The sequence below is a fragment of the Geotrypetes seraphini genome, chromosome 13, assembly GCF_902459505.1.
Source record: "Geotrypetes seraphini chromosome 13, aGeoSer1.1, whole genome shotgun sequence".
Classification (NCBI taxonomy): Eukaryota; Metazoa; Chordata; class Amphibia; order Gymnophiona; family Dermophiidae; genus Geotrypetes; species Geotrypetes seraphini.
Window position 1 is genome coordinate 78455241 of NC_047096.1, and position 16696 is coordinate 78471936.

The window sequence follows — 16696 nt, forward strand, 5'->3', positions numbered from 1 at the left end:
GAGAGAGGCTTGAAAAGAAGAGGAAAAGGAAATCTCTTTTGATGAATATTATATTTGGACAGAATGACTGATTTGCAATCTGCTCAGTGCTAGAACAACACAACACTGATGGTTTCTCTCAGTGATTGAACACCGAGACGCTGAAGACAAGGGAAAAAAATATCAACTTACTAAATAAACTAAATACTGAATTTAAATTGTTTTTCTCTGACAAAGCTGCGATTGGGCTTGTGTGAGAGGCAGTTGAGAGATGCTGTGAGTGAACATAAAACAATTTCTTCAAGTTTGTCAAAACAAGGGAAGAGAATTAGATGAAGTTTTACTCTCCTCGATCAGTGCTGCGATTGGGCTTGTGAGAGGAGAATTAACAAAGGATTACCAAACCCTTTTTTTTTTTTTTTTTTTTTTTTAAAAAAAGAGTGACGGCCAGAGGTAATGAAATAAATCTGTGGAAGAACCCGACAAGTCTGAGAAAAATTTTTTTCACATCAATAGAACTGAAAACAAAGGAAAAGGAAAAAAGGCAAAAAAGGAAAAGAAAATTTCTACTTTAAAAGATAGAACCAAATTTTAGAAGAAAAGGGATTAAAAACATAAGAATACCAAACCCAAAACTAAAAGACTAAATTTAAGAAATAAGAATAACCAAGAAAAAGAGAACAATAACATGGCAAGTACCAGACAAAACAAAAATGAGGCTGGTACATCTGCAAAAAGACAGAAACAAGACCAAATAACACCTAGCAAAATACCACTTCCTATCGAAGAATCAGACACATTAAGCAAAGCTGAAGTCATGGAAGAATTAAAACAAATCAAACAAATGCTGAAAGAAACTATTACTAATATGTCTGAAATGAAAGAAGAAATTTTAAATATACATAGACAAATGGAAGTTAACAACAAAAGAACAACTGAACTAGAATCAAAAATGGAAACTATAGAATGTGAATCAAAAAGATGTAAAAACGACAACCTGGAATTAAATAAATTAAAAGATCAACTGGAGGATTACGAGAATAGAGGAAGAAGAAAGAACATCAAACTCTTTGGAATACAAGAAAATTTAGAGGGAAAAAATACTATCCTTTTCCTTGAAAATTTAATTCCAAAAATTCTACAATTAGACTTGAAACAACCAATTGAAATTGAAAGGGCGCATAGAATCCCAATTAAAAATTTAGAAAATAAAAACAGACCAAGACCAATCATTTTCAAAATGTTGAGATACCAACAAGCACTAGAGATACTAAATGCCGCAAAAAAAGATAAAAATTTAAATTATAAAGGATCAAGATTATGGTTTTTACCAGACTTCGCCAAAAACACAGCAACTAAAAGGAAAAGACTACTAGACATGAGACCTCTACTCAAAGAAAAAGGATTTAAATATGGCCTATACTACCCGGCGAAAATGAGAGTGTCATCTGGTGACAAGTCATTATATTTTGAGGATCCCGAAAAACTAAAAGAGTTTCTCTCTAAACCAGAACCTATGATATATTAACATAATATACTAAGATGGTTTTGAAGACTTTATGAAAAAACAGAAAATATAACATATCGAAATATTTGAAGAAATGGAAGAAAACAATACAAAGAAAAGACAATAATAATTATATGAAAGAAAGAACAGAATATAGGAAAATTATTAAATAATACACTGCATATATGTTTAAAATAAATATATGTTGAAATCATAATACTAAGGAAATACAAATTAATATATTGTTAAATGGAAAATGATACATTAATAAAATGTTATGGAAAATGATTAAATAAATATAAAAGATCAATATAGATAGATAGAAGGGAAATTTGTTTAAACAATTGAATAATGATTGCCTGGAATGGGGAGATTGTTAGGATTACAATTCCAATGTGCATCCTTAAGCAGCCAATGTATTGGGTGGGAAAGGGAGGGATAAGTAGAATATTTATTATAAAAATTAAGAGAGATACATTAGGGTTAAATATGTGTGTCATGAGGAAAATTTTTTGGATATTAAATATGAAGGAGGAAGGGAAGAATAAGATAATGAAAAGTATTAAGATATATAATGTATCTTAAAATATATTCTATTAATGTCAATGGCCTGAATCACGTAATTAAAAGGGGAAAAATATTAACATTTTTAAAAAAACAAAATGCAGATATTTACTGTCTGCAAGAGACCCATCTTAATATGAAAGAATCACAGAAATTATCAGGTGGATGGATAAAAGAATGTTTTTTTGCTCCAGCAGTGGGTAAAAAAGCAGGGGTTGCAATCCTTATAAATAAAAAATGTATGGCCAATATAAAAGTAAAAAATTCAGATCCACATGGAAGATGGATACATATCGATATAGGTATGGGAAATGATACCCTGACGTTATTTAATATATATGCCCCTAATTCGAATCAATCAGAATTTTTCAAAAAGCTACAAAATATGTTATTACCACTGGCTGCCTCTAATTTAGTGGTGGCTGGAGATTTTAATGCTGTAATGGATCCATTATTGGATAAAAAACCAGGTAAAAATATTAAATCTTTAGGTCTAGATAATTTAGTTCGATCATGTGATTTGAAAGATATATGGCGTATTCTTCATTTTAATGATCAGGAGTATTCATTTTGTTCACAGGTTCATAAATCATTTTCAAGAATAGATTATATTTTTGTCTCAACAAATAAAGTGCAACAAGTGATTAAAGCCTCCATTGATCCTATTATCATTTCGGATCATGCGGGAATATGGATAGAATTACAATTAGATCAATTAGAAAATAATAGACCTCTTTGGAGATTTGATAATGCATTGCTTGTGGATGACAAATTTTTGGAAAATTTTAAAACACAAATTAATGAATTTTTTCAAATAAATTTAGTGGAAGATACATCTATAGAGAATGTATGGGATGCATTTAAAGCAACTATGAGGGGTAATATCATATCATATTCAGCTTTTATTAGGAAACAAATTAAAAAACAATATATGGAATTAGAAAAAGAAATAAAAATATTAGAAGCTAAATTGATAAGTAAATGGGAATATGAAGTTTTGCAAGCTCTTTTGAAAGTAAAAGGTAAATATAATGAATTAACTTCAAAAATGATAAGAAAAGATTTGTTTTCCAAACAAACGGTGTATTATGGAAATTCTAATAAGGCGGGAAAATTATTAGCAAATTATCTTAAGGCAAAAAAAAGGAGAACTAATATTAACGGAATAAAAGATGATAATGGTATAATAACAAATCAAACAAATATAATATTAAAACAATTTTTAAATTTTTATAAGGATCTATATTCTTCCGAACCTTATTTGGAGAAACAAAAAGATGGAAAAAAATTTTTAGATTTAATAAATGGACCTAAGATTCCTGATCATATAAAACGAAGTTTAGAAGAACCTATATCATTAAAAGAATTAGAAACAGCATTGAGATCTCTTAGAGTTGGATCCGCTCCAGGTGGTGATGGTTACACAGTAGAATTTTATAAAACATTTCAAAATATCCTCTCCCCACATTTATTAAAATTATATCAGACACAACTTATAAAAGGTAACATAAAAGGTACTATGGCTGAATCAATAATAATTGTTTTGCCTAAGCCAAATAAAGATCCTACTTTGGTTTCAAACTACAGGCCTATATCTTTGATAAACGTTGATAATAAACTTTTGGCGAAAATTTTGGCTTTGAGATTAGCCAAAGCTCTCCCACATATTATAGATATGCATCAAACGGGTTTCGTTGCTAAAAGACATTCCTCCAATAACTCTAGACTATTATTTCACATGCTAAACTTATCAAAAAAAATGGATGAACCGGCATTTACAGTTTCATTAGATGCCGAGAAAGCATTTGATAGGGTAGAATGGAATTTTATGTATCAGGCTTTAGAATGGTTTGGTATAGGTTCTGGATTTATACAAATGGTAAAAACATTGTATAGCTTCCCGATTGCAAGATTAAATATTAACAATAAGATATCTGATGGTTTTCAATTGCAGAGGGGAGTTAGACAAGGTTGTCCTTTATCTCCTTTGTTATTTGATGTTGTATTAGAACCCTTATTGTTAGCAATACAGCAAACGAGGGAGATACAAGGAATTCCATATTCAGATATGGAATATAAAATTTCGGCTTATGCTGATGATATTTTGCTTTATTTGAGAAATCCAGAGTCTACCTTATCTTCTTTATTGGAATTAATTGATAAGTTTGGCAAATTTTCAGGTTATAAAATTAATTGGAATAAATCTGAAATTATACCCTTGAATGTTTACTGTGTAAAAGGATTATTTGATATTTTTCCATTCATATGGAAAGAAGAAGGATTTAAATATCTAGGCATTCAAGTTAAAAAAACAATTGAAGATACTGTAAAAGAAAATGAAAAATATGTATTAAAAAAAGTAATGGAGTTATGTGAACAATGGAACCCATTACATATATCTTGGTGGGGCAGAGTTCAAACTATTAAAATGATGATGTTGCCTGTAGTTTGCTACCAAATGAGTATGATACCTATTTATTTTCAGGGGTCCTTTTATAAGAAGCTTAATAGAATTTTAACAAAATTTCTTTGGCTTGGTAAAACACCTAGAATAGCTTTAGTAACCTTACAAAAATCAATTAAGGAGGGAGGGGTAAATTTTCCAAATTTCTATAGGTACCATCAAGCCTATATTTTACGTCAGGGTATGTATTGGATCCTCCCAGAACTTATAGATAATGCACCAGATTGGTTATATTTGGAATGGCGCCTTATGTTTCCCCTAAATTTAGTTCATTTACCAAGTATTAATATACCTAAAAGATACAGAGAAAATAAAATAATAATGGATACTTGGAAAACATTGAGATTTATAGATAAATTAACACCCATCCCAATATATAAATCAACTAATCAATCCATATGGATAAACTCCAAGATCAAAATAGGCGGAGCCCAAATCCTTTGGAAGAACTGGATTATTGCAGGAATTAGATCTCTAGATGATATTATTTCAGAAGGTAAACTGCTGGATTTTTCACAATTGCAACATAGATTTGGTCTTAATAAAACACAAAGTTTTAAATGGTTGCAATTGAAGCAGGCCATTCAGGTTGGGTTCCCTGAATGGAAATCATTAAACAATCAATATAGTTTAAAATTCTTATGCTTTAAAACAGACTTCCTGGGACATCAAGCCGCACTGTGGTATAAATTAATATCTGGATATTTGAATAAAAAACCAAAAAATGGTCTAAGAGACATTTGGAGCATTGAGATTGGACATCAAATTAATGCATCTCAATGGCCACTGATTTGGTCTTGGAGAATGGGATGTACAGTGTCAGCATCTATGAGACAAACATGGTTCTTTTTATTACATAGAGCTTTTTGGACCCCTACTCGTTTACAAAAACTAGACAGTTCTAAATCTAATAGATGCTGGCACTGTAATCTAGAACCAGGGACATTAGATCATTTATTATACTACTGTCCTTATATTAAAATATTTTGGAATTCAATTTGGCCACAAATTAATAAATTAATGGAAAATCATATTGCAATATCATATGATACAATTTTATTTGGAACAATGATGAGAAAAAAAAGTCAAATTTCACCAGAAAATAATAAACTTTTATTAATTATGACAGGGGTTGCCATTCAACATATAACTAACAATTGGAAAAATTACAACAACCTAAACTACACATTTTGGTGGAATACAATATGCCATGTTTTTAAAATGGAAAGATCAATATCAATACAAAAGGGAACATATAATAAATTTATAAAAATATGGGGGCCATTGACAAAATTCTGTAATGATTAAATAATAGAATACTTTTTCTTCCTTTCTTCTTTTAGAGATTTTCTTATGACACACATATAGGGGGGGTAAGGAAAACAATTTATATATAATATATTATAATATATGATACAAAATGTAACAAATGATTAAGGGATAATAGAAGGGTGGGGGGAGGGAAAATGAATAAAATTTATCTAGAATATATTGTTTTAGATATAAATATGTTATTGAATAATTATTAATTGTATTCTATTATGTTATATACTTTTATAAAATTTGAAAATATTATATTAAAGTGGTGAAGGGGTGGGGGGAGGGGGAAGGGGAAAATCAAATTCAGACATACATTGTGTTAGATATAAAAGTGATACTATGCATGTATCAAATGTATTTTATTATTCTGTACACTTTTTATGAAATTTGAAAATAAAAATATAATGGAAAAAAAAAAAAAAAAAAGACCTTCTAGCTGGTTCAAGAAATGCTATCATTGCCAATTGCCTATATAGCTCACTGATCTGCACAACTTGTGCATTCAGTGTCTAGGGCTGGAGCATCGAGTGGACTCTTGTACCCTCTGTCTTACCTTGAATAAACACACTCTTAAGGCTCAACGCATCCAGCAAGAGAAATTTTTTGGACAAGCCATGGCCTCTGAGGACAAATCAGTGCCAGCGGTACCAACGGTACTGGCTTCAATGTCTCCCTCAGTTTCTGTATCGGATAAACCTGCTGAGAAGCCTCAAAGAGGCATACACACTAATTCCCATACACCCGAACCACAGAAACATAGAAACATGATGGCAGATAAAGACCATATGGCCCATCCAGTCTGCCCATTCGCAGTAACCATAATCTCTTCCTCTCTCTAAGAGATCCCACATGCCTATCCCAGGCCCTCTTGATTCAGACACAGTCTCTGTCTCCACCACCTCTTCCGGGAGACTGTTCCATGCATCTACCACCCTTTCTGTAAAACAGCATTTCTTTAGATTACTCCTGAGCCTATCACCTCTTAACTTCATCGTATGCCCTCTCATTCCAGATCTTCCTTTCAAATGAAAGAGACTTGACATGTGCATTTAAGCCACATAAGTATTTAAACGTCTCTATCATATCTCCCTTCTAATCTAATCCTTAGGTTTGTATACCGCATCATCTCCACGTTCGTAGAGCTCGACGCGGTTTACAGTAGGAGAAATAGGAAGGAACCACAACAGAGGGTTAGAGATAGAAGTGTGAAGAAAATTTACAGGACTTGGGATGCCAAGATATAAGAGTTTCCTTGATTCCTTCTCCCATCTTTCCTCCAATGTATACAGATTGAGATCTTTAAGTCTGTCCCTATACACCTTATGATGACCACGCACCATTTTAGTAGCCTTCCTCTGGACCGACTCCATCCTTTTCATATCTTTTTGAACGTGCGGCCTCCAGAATTGTACACAATATTCTAGATGAGGTCTCACCAAAGTCTTATACAGGGCCATCAATATCTCCTTTTTTTTTTTTTTAACTGGTTATACCCCTCCCTATGCACCCTAGCATCCTTCTAGCTTTCACCGTCACCTTTTCAACCTGTTTGGCCACCTTAAGATCATCACATGCAATCACACCCCAAGTCCTGCTCTTCTATCGTGCACATAAGTTCTTCACCCCTAAACTGTACAATTTCCTCAGAGATTTTGCAGCGGCTCTTTGCAATGCCTCTCCTGACATGATCATGTTTCAATTCTATTTTCTTCAGGGTTGAGGCTCCCACATCAATTCTACATAAAATATAAAATCCATTATAACTTATGCTTGGCTGCAAGATTAGTTTATAATGATCTTACAACTAATATATCTCTATTAACCAGGAGAACATTATATATTCAATGTTACCTTATATTTTCATCTTCATACTTTGAACCATTTGTTCTCTGGTGTTTTAAACCGCGCTCCACGATATCTAGCAGTATTCTTTCACAACGGCATCTGATGTCACTTCCTTTTTTACTTTATCACTCCGTGACACATCATTTCAATCCTCATTGGATACTGCATGCCGCCGTGGGAAATTCACAACCGGAATACTGCATGCTCCATCTTTTCATCAATCATGACAACTCATACCCCATTAATACATTTCAAATAGAGTTATGATCCCCAATCATATTGTAGAAAAGGGGATATAAAGGTTATAAAATGAGAGATGATATAAAACAAGTTGATAGAAGAACAATCCATTTATGCAAGTCCCCAATTACAGCATGTCAAATTTTAAAAGTGGTTCCTTGATGATTATCTTTTTATATGGTCTGGTTCAGAAGAAGATATTTTGGATTTTTTTACAATGGTGAAATACCATTGACTCATGTATACAATTTACAGCTTCTTATTACATTACATTAGGGATATCTATTCCGCCATTACCTTGCAGTTCAAGGTGGATTACAAAAGAATTATCAAGGAAGTATTACAAAAAGATCTTACCAAAAAGAAATTTGGTCATTTTTAAAGACAGTAAGAAATGGTTATTTGTTTAGGGTAGTTGGCTTTAGTGAGAGGCGGTGTTTGATACTTGTGGTGTTATTTCTTTTCCAGAGATTTCTTGAAGAGTATGGTCTTTATTTCTTTTCTAAATGTTTTGTAGTCTAGGGATGCTGTCAGTAGATTGGCGATTTGGTTGTCTAGTTTAGCTGCTTGAGTGGCTAGTAGGCCATCATATAATTTTTTCCGTTTGATCTCCTTAATTGGGGGGTATGAGAATGGGGTGTGAGTTTTCCTATGTCTGGTTGAGGTGTTGTAGATGAGGCGGTTGTTCAGGTAGTTTGGACTGTCTCCGTATAAAGTCTTAAATAATAGACAGTAGAATTTAAATTGTATTCTTGCTGGGATTGGAAACCAGTGCGATTTGAGATATTCTTCTGTAATGTGGTCATGTTTCTTCAATGAGTAGATGAGTCTGAGTGCTGTGTTTTGGGTTGTTTGTAATTGTTTTGTTATTGTTGCAGGGCAGGGGAGATAGAGGATATTACAGTAGTCTAGTAGGCCTAGTATTAGGGACTGTACTATGAGCTGGAATTGTGTTTTTTTGAAGAATTTCTGAACTTGTCTTAAGTTTCTCATGACTGAGATTTATTTTTGTATTGTTTTATTGATTTGCAGTTGCAAGGTGCAGCATCTGTCGATTGTTATTACTAGTAATTTTAGAGTGGGTTGTATGGGGTAGTTGATTGCATTGATTTCAATGTTGGTTATGGTTGGTATTTTGTTGTTTTCGAGGAGGATGAATTTAGTTTTGTCTGGGTTCAATTTCAGTTTGTGATCTTTCATCCAGGTCGCTTCTGATTTTAGTGTTTGGTGTATTGTGTCTGTTGTATTGTGTCTGTCATGGAGGGTTTTGGTTGATCGAAGGGTACGAGAATGGTGATGTCATCTGCATAGCTGTATGAGGTTATGCCTTGTTTGTCCAGGTGGGAGCTGAGGGAGGCTGTATAGAGGTTGAAGAGTGTAGGAGATAGAGGGGATCCCTGGGGAACTCCGCAGGGGTTTGACCAAGGTTCAGATTTTTCTTTGTCTGATTTTATTCTATAGGTTCTTGATTTTAGGAATCCTTCAAACCACGAGTATACTTTATCTTTGATTCCTATTGTATCTAGGATTTGTAGTAGGATGCTATGGTCCACCAGGTCGAATGCAGCAGTCAGGTCTAGTTGTATGAGCATCATTTTTTTTCCTGTGCTGAGATGTTGTCTGGCTGTGTCTAAGAGAGATCCTAGTAGTGTTTCTGTGCTAAAGTTGGTTATAGTAAAACAAGTGTGGATTTTTTGGATATCCATATCATGAAGGCAGGGGATCAGCTTCAGACCTCTCTATTTAGAAAATCAACAAGACAGAACAAGCTTTTTGTGCTTCCATAGTTTCCACCCATATCACCTTAGACAAAGCCTACCCATTATTCAATTCCTTAGGATAAGAAGACTGTTCCTCGAGAAGTGATTTTAAGAAACAAGCTAAAATATTGAAAAATATATTCAAACGGAGAGGATACCCAGACCATGTCATTCGAGCAGCATATTTACGTGCAAAATATGCACGTCGTGATTTGTTATTAACTACACGTCAGAATGATGAAGAACAGAGGTTGATATATGTTCAAAAATTCCCCCTCCCTCTCTATTAAAATAAAAAAAATTATCTTGCGCCACTGGCATGTAATCAGGTTATTTGAAGACATACCAGAAAGACCAATGCTTGCCCATCAAAGAAGCCGTAATATCGGTGAAATATTGAAAAAGGGTGACTCTATAGTTAAACAGGGATACCATCATACATGTGCACAATGTCAGTGGTGTCCACTAGCTATGACTAGGAAAGTGTGGTGTCGCCCTAAAACAGGTCAATGTATATATGCACGAGAAGTTACCTCATGTTTAACAATGAATGTAATTTATCTTATATAACAGTGGTTCCCAAACCTGTCCTGGAGGACCCCCAGGCCAGTCGGGTTTTCAAGATAGCCCTAATGAATATGCATGCAGAGATTTGCATAAAATGCAGATGCCAGGAATGCAGATCTGCTCCATGCATATTCATTAGGGCTATCTTGAAAACCCGACTGGCCTGGGGGTCCTCCAGGACAGGTTTGGGAACCACTGTTACATAATGTCCCTATGATAAGATCTACATAGGATGAACGTTTCATTGTATAAAGGTCTGTTTAACAGAGCATAAATCAAGGGTTAATACAGATACTGAGACTGCTACCATTGTAAATCATTGGAAGAGGATGGGTCACTACAAGATATTAAATGGAGAATTATTGAGGGAGAGAAGGAGGGTGAAATTTTTAAAAAAAATGTTTAATATGAAAAAACAACAGTGGATATTTAGATTAAATTCCATATCCCCGGAGGGATTAAATGAAGATATAAACTGGATGTCTATAATATAGCATCCCCTCTGATGGTTCTTTGGTTTATATCAACTTGTTTTATATCATCTCTCTTTATATCCCCTTTTCTACAATATGATTGAGGATCATAACTCTATTTGAAATGTATTAATGGAGTATGGGTTTTCATGATTGATGAAAAGATGGCACGTGTAGTATGCTGGTTGTGAATTTCCTACGGCGGCATACAATATCCAATGAGAATTGAAATGATGTGTCACGGAGTGATAAAGTAAAAAAGGAAGTGACATCAGGCACTGTTGTGAAAGAATACTGCTGGATATCGTGGAGCGTGGTTTAAAACACCAGAGAACAAATGGTTCAAAGTATGAAGATGAAAATATAAGGTAACAATGAATATATAATGTTCTCGTGGTTAATAGAGATATATAGTTGTAAGATTATTATAAACTAATCTTGCAGCTAAGCATAAGTTATAATGGATTTTATATTTTATGTAGAAAAAAATAGAATTGAAACATGATCGTGTGAGGAGAGGCACTCCTCACATAGAGCTTAAACAAGATAAGTGAGCTTTATTTTACAGTATTATAAAATAAATAAATGATAATTATTGATTAGATATAAAAAAAGAGAAAGTCAAGGAGAAATTATCCGATGAAGAGTGGAATTGATTTGGTAAACATTTACTGAAAAAACCCACGCTTGAGTCTTCTGAGGATCATATGAAATATAAAAAAGAAAATAAGAAAAAAGTAGATACTATACTAGGGGATTGATGTACTGTTGATATATGATACTCTTGGTAACTAGCCAACATTAGTGAGATACTATCCGGAGACATCAGGCAGATATTCTCACATACCTCCCACCTCTTCTAGTTGGCTTCTTAGCTTGCTTACAGAACTGAAGAACCGCAAGTCAGTTTTAGGCGGGAAGGCACGTGCACGGTGTAGGCAGTCTCAAAGTTTCAGAAAAGCTTAAAGTGACAGTAGACTTTAACACTGTCTCTACCGGGTTCAGTGGATGACGTCACCTACATGTGAGAATATCTGCCTGCTGTCTCCAGATAACACCTGCTACAGTAACTGTGCTTTCCAGTATGCTGGAAGTTTGTGACTGATCCTGTTTTTCTTTTCCTGTAGGAAGAAGATCAGTGTTTTCTGAAATTGTCTCAAAAGAAGTTCTGCGCTAATGGACAGGATGCAGGTAATTGGGAGATTGCATGGTGCCTTGCCATTATTCATGGAGATGCTTTTTGTGAGTTGTAGACAAAAATGACAAATGGAACAGGGACCTGCTTAAAATAAGAATTCCTGATCCCTTCCTTGCTTCTTAGTGCCTATAATAAGACTTGAAAATGAGGCATCTGACTATCCTTAAATGGAGCCAGGGAAATCATGGTGGACCTAATTAGAAACTGGTTGTGTGATTAGAGTATACAGCCAAGGGCAATGGTGCCTGGAAGACACATTGTCTGCCCTGAAAACAAGTAGGGGATATACTATAAGTTTCTCCAGTTGTATGTGGCAGCTCTGAGCTCTTCTGATGGCCTGACCAAAGGTATTAGCCTGTATAAAACCCCTGTAACACAGCTTATGGCCTGATCTAGTTGATGGTATATGTCCAGTCTTACCTGTGTACCTTTTGATCTGTGCTCCAGAGCAGAAGGATTTAGAAGCATTTGTGTTATTTGCTTTAGAAATCCTGTTATGTGGATGAGGGTTTCACCTGGTTGCTTATTACTTTGCAGTTTATTCTGCAGTTTTCTTATCTCATCAGGTCCAGCTTCTACCCAGTGGATGGTCCCAATCAGTATTTGTACAAGTGAAGACCCAACCTATGCAAAGGTGAAGGTTCTGATGGACAAACCTGAAGTCACTGTGGTATTAAAAGGAATCAAACCAGAACACTGGGTAAAGGTAAGGGAGAGTGGGGGTGCTTTGAGGTGAGAATCTATATATTGTTAGCACTAATCTAGTCTAGAGGACACAGAAATATAGAATGGTTGGTTCCCCTTTAGATATTTTGTTGTTAATTTAGACACAAATTTGCTTTATTAATCTAATTTATCATATCTCCTCCCCCACATGCTTGCTTGAAAAAGGTACAATAACAGGTGAATGAAATGTATAGAGCTCATAGGGTTCACTTGCTGGGAATAGACTATCCTCAGACCATGCACAGAGGCAATGATCCTTAAACTTTTACTAGTCAGATATGCTATCTCTTGTGTATTATGCATGTGTGTGTGTGTGTTTTGAAGCTCAGTGATCGTTGGAGAAGGCAAGGCTCACAGTTTCATTGGAAAAGCAGACAGGATCTGAGTGTGTTGAGTGTCTGACTGTAATGGCATGGGGAATAATGCTTCAGGGCTGTCTCTGGAGTGAAGGCATGCTATATGGTTGATTTCTCATCATTTGATTGTATTCTAGTTGAACCCAGGTACAGTGGGCTTTTATCGCATACAGTACAGTTCATCCATGCTGGAGAGCTTGTTACCTGGAATCAGAGACCTCTCCTTGCAGCCTGTGGATCGTCTAGGCCTGCAGAATGACCTCTTCTCACTGGTGAGCTGCTCTTCTGTTTGGTTGGCTTTGACAAAAGAAATTAGTGCTGGGAAGGAGATCCTGAGGATGAGCAATATAATCCCTCCACCAAAATCAAGATCTGCCTGGAGGAAGAGGTGAAAAGGGAAGATGACCTGAAGTCGGGGCCCATGAGCCCTGCATAAAGGGGAAAGGAGCCTCACAACCAATGGTGAAAGCTATGAGTCTGCAGGAAAGGAACTTTTAGTTGAGGGCAGGGACCAAGGATAGGGAAGATGCAGATCTTTGGAGACCAACTGAAGCAAGAACCCAGTGAGGTTGATAATAGAAAGTAGAATGATGCTATATCAAAGCAGCAAGTAGAGCACTTTCCAAATGTGCTGCGGATGCAGTGAAGTGCCTTTTGGGTATCTGTAATCTCATTTACAGTACTCAATTATGTGGTTGTCTCTGAATTTTCTAAGTTGAATATGTATTGTAGCTAAACATTTGGTATGAAGATCAAGTGAATTTTAATTCTCTTTCCTTTCCTTTCAATCTTATTTCCTTTCACCTCCCCATCCTTCCCCAGGCTCGAGCTGGGATTATTAATACAGTAGAAGTTCTGAAAGTCATGGAAGCTTTTGTGAATGAGCCCAACTATACAGTATGGAGTGACCTGAGCTGTAATCTGGGGATTCTTTCCACACTCCTCTCCCATACAGAGTTCCAGGATGAAATTCATTTGTTCATAAAAGACATCTTTTCCCCTATAGGACAGAAGCTAGGCTGGGATCCTAAGCCTGGAGAAGGTAGGTGACGGTAGCTAGTTTTGAAAATCTGTTTGAAAGTGAATACTACAGTTACTGTAACTAAACTGCATTCTTCCATCAGGGCACCTGGATGCACTTCTGAGGGCTCTGGTACTGGGCAAACTAGGGAAAGCAGGCTATCAGCCTATGCTTGAGGAGGCCCGACGCCGTTTTAAGGACCATGTGGAAGGAAAACAGCCTCTCTTAGCAGACCTAAGGAGTGCGGTGAGATTCTCTCCTCCATATTATACTATATTTCAGTAGAGCAATTGCTTCCAATCCTGTATGCTACAGAAATCTGCAGTGTGTTCTTAAGAGTTTATTTTAACTCCTCTTTCCTGATGATTGTGAAGGTCCTTCCCCAACTACCTCCACCAACCTTCTCACCTCCTACTATACTGCTCAGTCCTGGAATACTTGGGAGGAAGGAGGAGGAAGACAAGTATTAGTGCACTGTGTTGCAGCTGTTGCTACTGCTGCCACCACCACCACCACCTACCTCTTGCCATGAAGTTCATTCTTGCTGTTTAACCCTTATGGCACTACAGTATCCTGCATAGTTCAAAGTGTGAAATCCCAGCAGCAGAGAAGAAGAAAGCAGCCTGATGTGCTGCTGCTGATCAGGGCTATAGCAGGACAAAAGAGAACAAAAGAGGAAGAATCAAAAGGATTATAGTGGCAACTACTGGGGTGTGATTTGGTATTTGGTGATATATAGTGTAAGGGAATAGTTGGAAAGATGAGGAGGGAACTGTTTGGTGGAAAGGACATTCAAGATGGGGAGAGACTGCGATCATATGAAAGCACTAGCTTATTGTGAGTGAGAGAATGGGTGATTGCATAACGAATGGCATCACGAATGTTTTGAAAGCTCTGTAAATGCACAGTAGAAGTATTTCTCCCCAAAGAGTTTGTACCTGGAGGGAAAATCAGTAAAACATTTATATCTTTAAATCGGTGTTTCCTCTAAGCCAGAGAAGCAGATGTGCAAGTCATGATGTGTTCTAATTAGTAGTTGATTTGGGCTGGGCTGGGCTAGCACGGGAAGGAGGGGGGCACAAAGGCAAGCAATTTTTGAAAATGATATCAAATTATATTGAACAATTAAGTTAAATTATTTAAATTATTTTATTGAACTGAAACTAAAATAAAAAACAAACTGTACATAGAGGGCCTGATTCTCTAAAAGTGCGTCCCGATTTTAGGCAGCTGTAGACGTCCTACAGCTGTCTAATCAGCCAATCGGGATGCACGTTTTTTTAAAAAAAAAATGCTCCCCAGGCAGGCCACCTATATTGAAGGCGAGGCCCGCAAGACACCTAGGCCCTGATTCTGTATAGAACACCCGGGAGAGGCGTCTTATTCAGAATCGGCCTAAACTAGACACGGCCGCTACACTTATCGCGGCAAGGGATCTCTCTGCCACTATAAGTATAGCGGGCCGTGGCCCCCTGACCGATCGCTGGCAGGAGGGTGCCCAAACCTCCTGCCCGAAGACGCACCCCCCTCCCTGACACTACCGACCGCCCCCCGACACTACCGACCGCCCCCCCCCACCCCCGACATTACCGATCGCTGGCAGGAGGGTGCCCAATCCCTCCTGCCCGAAGATGCACCCTCCCGACACTACCGACCGTCCTCCCCCGACATTACCGATTTCCCCCCCCCCCCCGACAATATCGGTCGCTGGCAGGAGGGTGCCCAATCCCTCCTGCCCGAAGACGCACCCCCCCCCGGTGCTAACAACCCCCACTCCACCAAACCTGTTCTTACAGATGGGTCTTGCACGTCGAGCAAGCAGGCACGCCTCGTCGAAATGAGGCGGGCCCGCCCCTTCCCGGCCCATCCCGCCGAAGCCTAAGGCCTGATTGGCCCAGGCTCTAGAAGCCTGGACCAATCAGGCCTTAGGCATAGCGGGTCCGCCCATCCCCACTTAATCTAAGGCCTTAGATAGATGACTGGATATTCTCCTTAACAATTTCCTAGTGCAGTGCAGAGTTAATGGTTCTTGAACAATCCCACTTTAATCCGGGACCATTGGGTTATTTCATTCTACCCGCCAGGACTTTGTAGGAAGCCTCAAAATTTCAGACTTAAATCCCTCCTCCTCATACCTCATCACTGTGTCAGTGCCTCAGTTCCTCAGTCATTCTTCCTACAAGCCAGACTATAGGAGCTTATATTTTCTGCTCGTGTTTAATTTTGCATATTTTCAGTATTTTGCATTTGCGGTTTTCACCCTCATGCTGTGGAGGTTCCCTGCGGGGATATCCTTGACTGCAGGAGATCGCAGACCTTTGGAAAAAGACTGCTTCTAGGGAGCTCCCTGCTTATCAGTAAGCCCCCTGGACAGCCTGCTCATCAGAACGGGACTTGGGGACCGTTCCCTTGGGAGCTAGCTCACCCCAGGTTTGTCTGCTAGTGGGTAGAACGCAGGCTGAGCGGTTCCATGGAAGTGCACCTGGGATCGGAGCCAGACTGTATTCCTCCACCAGGCATCTGCGTGGCGTGTCCGAGGGTGGCGGAGGTCTCTGGCCGTGGTGGTTAGACTGGTGGGGCAATCAGAAGACTTGAAATCCAGATTTTCAGTTCACTGAGACAAAGGATCTCCCTATGAGCTGTTCTCAGCTCTGTCTGCAGTGTCTCTCATTCAGC

The 16696-nt window shown here is 37.3% G+C and overlaps 1 protein-coding gene across 2 annotated transcripts in view; it reads left to right on the forward strand.

Annotated features, from left to right (window-relative positions):
- Positions 1 to 16696, forward strand: part of NPEPPS (aminopeptidase puromycin sensitive) — a 186920-nt gene that overhangs the window by 131366 nt on the left and 38858 nt on the right. For both annotated transcript variants that reach the window (XM_033918253.1, XM_033918254.1), the window contains exons 14-18: positions 11847 to 11910; positions 12484 to 12623; positions 13137 to 13271; positions 13822 to 14041; positions 14124 to 14266. In XM_033918253.1, coding sequence (XP_033774144.1) covers positions 11847 to 11910; positions 12484 to 12623; positions 13137 to 13271; positions 13822 to 14041; positions 14124 to 14266 — 702 coding nt within the window. The remainder of the gene's footprint in view (positions 1 to 11846; positions 11911 to 12483; positions 12624 to 13136; positions 13272 to 13821; positions 14042 to 14123; positions 14267 to 16696) is intronic.